At 36.2% G+C, this 3,813-nt stretch overlaps 1 protein-coding gene across 1 annotated transcript in view; it reads left to right on the top strand.

Annotated features, from left to right (window-relative positions):
• The window catches only part of LOC132839821 (uncharacterized), a 3,709-nt gene extending 261 nt beyond the window's left edge, over nt 1-3,448 (top strand). The window contains exons 2-7 of the mRNA XM_060861002.1: nt 109-414; nt 610-942; nt 1,244-1,300; nt 2,568-2,678; nt 2,779-2,819; nt 3,083-3,448. Coding sequence (XP_060716985.1) covers nt 109-414; nt 610-942; nt 1,244-1,300; nt 2,568-2,678; nt 2,779-2,819; nt 3,083-3,433 — 1,199 coding nt within the window. The 3' untranslated portion in view covers nt 3,434-3,448. The remainder of the gene's footprint in view (nt 1-108; nt 415-609; nt 943-1,243; nt 1,301-2,567; nt 2,679-2,778; nt 2,820-3,082) is intronic.
• The last annotated feature ends 365 nt before the right edge of the window (nt 3,449-3,813 follow it).

Genomic DNA, 3,813 nt, shown 5'->3' with positions numbered 1-3,813 from the left:
TTATGAATTTGTGCTGCTGTTAGTTTCATGCTGAACTTTAGTACTGAGAGAATTTGAAGGTGTTTATCATCAGAAAGATGACTGAAATCTTTTTATTCTGATTGACAGGTTCAGTGCACTGCTTTGATGTGATCAGTTATCCTGGAGGTCGTGTCATAATTAACTTCAAAAATCAAGCTTTCACGTCATCTGTGTATTTTTGCAAATTTAAAGCAAACACCGAGTGTAAAGAATTGATAACAGCTCGGGTCTCAGAGTTAAACAACCTGATTCATAAGGACAGAATTACTCTGTTTTACACTGAAGGATTAATTTCACTGATTTACAGAAACCTGAGTTTACAGGATACTGGAATGTATCAGTTTGGAGACTTCAGCAGGTTGAATTACGACATTAACCTGAAAGTGAACAGTGGTGAGAAAATTTTAGGTGCTTTAAGTTTTAAACTTGATCATGATAGAGGATGTAAACAGCAGGTTCTTAATACCAACAGCTGTGTGTTAAAATGGAGAGCCTTGATTTGTTTGACCAGAAATATAAATCAGGTGAAGTGGAATAATGTAGTTGTGATAATGTACGAATGTAATAATGAAATAATGTGATTGACAGATCCATGTTGTAGTGGGACAAAAGCAGTAACAGGTCAATTGGGACAGACTCTGATGATCAGCTGCTTCTATCCAGTAGAGTTTGAAACAAACCCCAAGTCCTTCTACAGACTAGATGGTTTCAATGAAGCTGAACTGATCCGTACGAGTGGAAAAGAACAACACCAGGACGGCAGATTATCCATTTCTGATGACAGGAAGAATAAAGTTTTCAGTGTGAACATCACTGATTTGAGAAAAGATGATGGAGGACTTTATTCCTGTGCATTTACTGAAGACATGCGTTCATTCAGTTATCAGTCGTTCTTCACAGTATTTCAGCTCCAAGCTACTGGTGAGATTTATTTTACTACCATATTACAGTGAATTATTAAAAAAACACCTGAGTTAAAAATAGTTTGTCTAAGTGGTACAATGACTCTTACTGCTGCTTATCATCTGTTATTTACTGACAATACTGTATACAATCAACAACAAGGTCATTTTCATCTGTTTGGAAATCTAGTCTTTATGTCAGTCAACAGTTTGTACCCACAAAGTTCAGAGCAATCTACAGTCAGAGTTATGACTTATCTGTGTTTTCTTTGTGTTATTAATATATGAACATGGGATTACTTTCTGGTTCCTGTAAACAGAAGTAACAAAAGACACAACAGAGAATCTAGATGGCAAATTAGACACATCTGAGTCTGGTAAGATATTAAATACACACATTTAGTGTCTGTTTCTCTGTTGTCTCATTTATGTTCCTATTTTCTTTGTCTCTAGGTTATATCTATGCTAACCCACATAACTGCTAGGTGGTAGTTATGCTAACCCTCTAGCTTGGTTGCTAGGATGTTTCTAGGTGGTAGCTAGTCTAATTAAACTGGTTGCTATGGTGTTGCTATGATATTCCTGGTGGTTGCTAGGGTGTTGCTCGGTGGTGGCTATGCTAACCCAGTGGGATTCTACAGTGTTGCTAAATTTTTTTGTTATGCTATTTCAGCTAGTTGTTTGTATGGTGCATGTAAAAAGAAGTAACAAAGGACACAACAGAAAGACCATACTGTAGACACTCCTGAGCTTAGAAAGATTTGTGGTATGTTCACAACTGTTAGGGTGTTGCTAAAATGTAGCTTTGTTGGTAAGTGGTTACTGTGCACCCAGTTGTTTGCTACTGTGCTGCTAAGTGCTAAGCTAACCCAGTTGGTTGCTAAATTGTTGCTTGGCAGTTTCTGTGGTATTCCAGATGGTTGTAAGTGTATTGTAAGGAAGTTGCGATGCTATCCCAAGTGGTTGCGCTGAGAAGCCATTTAGTTATGCTAGGGTGTCACTAAATAGTTCCTACGGTATTCCAGGTGGTTGCTGTGCAACTAAAAAATATGCTAGAAATCCTCTATCGACTAAAGTAGCTATTGTAAGTAGCTAACTATTGGTCAGTTTTCCAAATCTGGACGAGGGTAAAATTAATGACACACAGATAAAAGTCTGAGTTCACTCAATATTTCTTCTCTTTATCAAGTCTTATACATTTATAAGTTATACATTTCTGTAGGTCTACCGTGTCTATTAGTATTTTTTTTTCTCCTTTTAACACTTTCTACTTATTGTCATAGTTCTTTTAAAGTTATGTTGAACATCAAGGAACTGCAGAACCATTAGAATTATTTTCTCCTCTGCGCTACAAAGAGAATCGTTCTGCCTCTAGTAACATTTCAGATTTTAAATGACAAACTGGATCAATGTTAAATTTATATAAATTAAATAGCAGCTAAACATAAAATCCTTTGGTTAATACAACAGTTTTCTCTCAACAGCAACACAACGTAGGCAAAACTCTTCAGGTTAACCTGCTCCATCACTGATTATATGATGGTTTAACTCATCTGTGTAAAAATGCATGAACTATCTGACGTTTGTAATGATGAGATTATTCAGCTGTTTTAAAATGAATATTCACCATAATGTCATCAGCAGGATCCACATTCATCATCATCATCATCATCACCATCACTGTGTGTATCTTTGTGACTCTGCTGTTGATGGGAGGATTTATACTCGTCTACAAGTTGAGACACAGAACACAAGGTACTGAACAAACACGAAACACCAGCATGCTAAAACACTTCTCTGCCTAGGATTTCATTCTAAAATCCCTGTACGGCTGACATTTTCTTTGTTTTTGCAGATTCTGTACCTATAAGCCAGAGAACAGAAACAAATAACACGGTGAGTGAAAATGACTCTGCTGTAATAATAAGGATGAAGGGAAAATTCATTAAAACTCAGATTACTTCCACAACTGTACTGCTCTTTGTTACATCACTGCCCGTGCAGACTGCCAAAAACATACAAAATTACTAATGTTTGTTGATTCATGATCACATTGTGTGTCATTATGCCTTATTAATCGTGTCTAATGATTTTACTTTAAAATGCCAATGTCTGAATTAAATTTTTTCCTATTATCTGTTCATTTCTGTTTATTTCAGGCTGCTGATTATGAAAATAATCTACTTCAGATTCAGAACATCATGATGTCTCCGGTCTACCAAAGCCTAACTCCCAATACAAACCAATCAGATTCAATCTACCAGAGTCTAGACACTAACACCAACCAGTCACATTCAGTCTACCAGAATCTAGAGGCTAACACCAACCAATCAGATTCAGCCTACCAGAGTCTAACTCCAAGCACCAACCAATCGGATTCAGTCTACCAGAATCTAGAGGCTAACACCAACCAATCAGATTCAGTTTACCAAAGCCTAACTCCAAGCACCAACCAATCAGATTGTCTACCAGGTTCTAGACATCAACACCAACTAAAACCAATCAATTAGACTCATTTTTCTTGAACTTAACTCTCAAAACCATGTTAAATGAAAGCAACGTAAAACTTTGTATCCTGTTATCATCTAAACCTGTAAATGTATTCTGCACATGTCCAGACACTGGGATGTGAATTATTTATTTTTTTTAAATCTTGTGTATTTATTCTCAACTTTTTTTTGGCATTGTGTACATATCCTGCATTTATACAAAAAGTCAGAAAATGAGTAAAGGAACTATTTCTGCTTTATCAATCAGCAATGTTGTTCATGGGAGAAATTCTTAAGGTAGATTTTTATATTCAACTATTTGTTTTCTTTACCCAGTCAGAACAGTAATATGATTTCAGCTGAATTTTATTGCAGACCGTCTCCCAATGGTCATTTCCCAA

The sequence above is a fragment of the Tachysurus vachellii genome, chromosome 24 (assembly GCF_030014155.1).
Source record: "Tachysurus vachellii isolate PV-2020 chromosome 24, HZAU_Pvac_v1, whole genome shotgun sequence".
Classification (NCBI taxonomy): Eukaryota; Metazoa; Chordata; class Actinopteri; order Siluriformes; family Bagridae; genus Tachysurus; species Tachysurus vachellii.
This window is presented reverse-complemented; position numbering and strand designations above follow the sequence as displayed.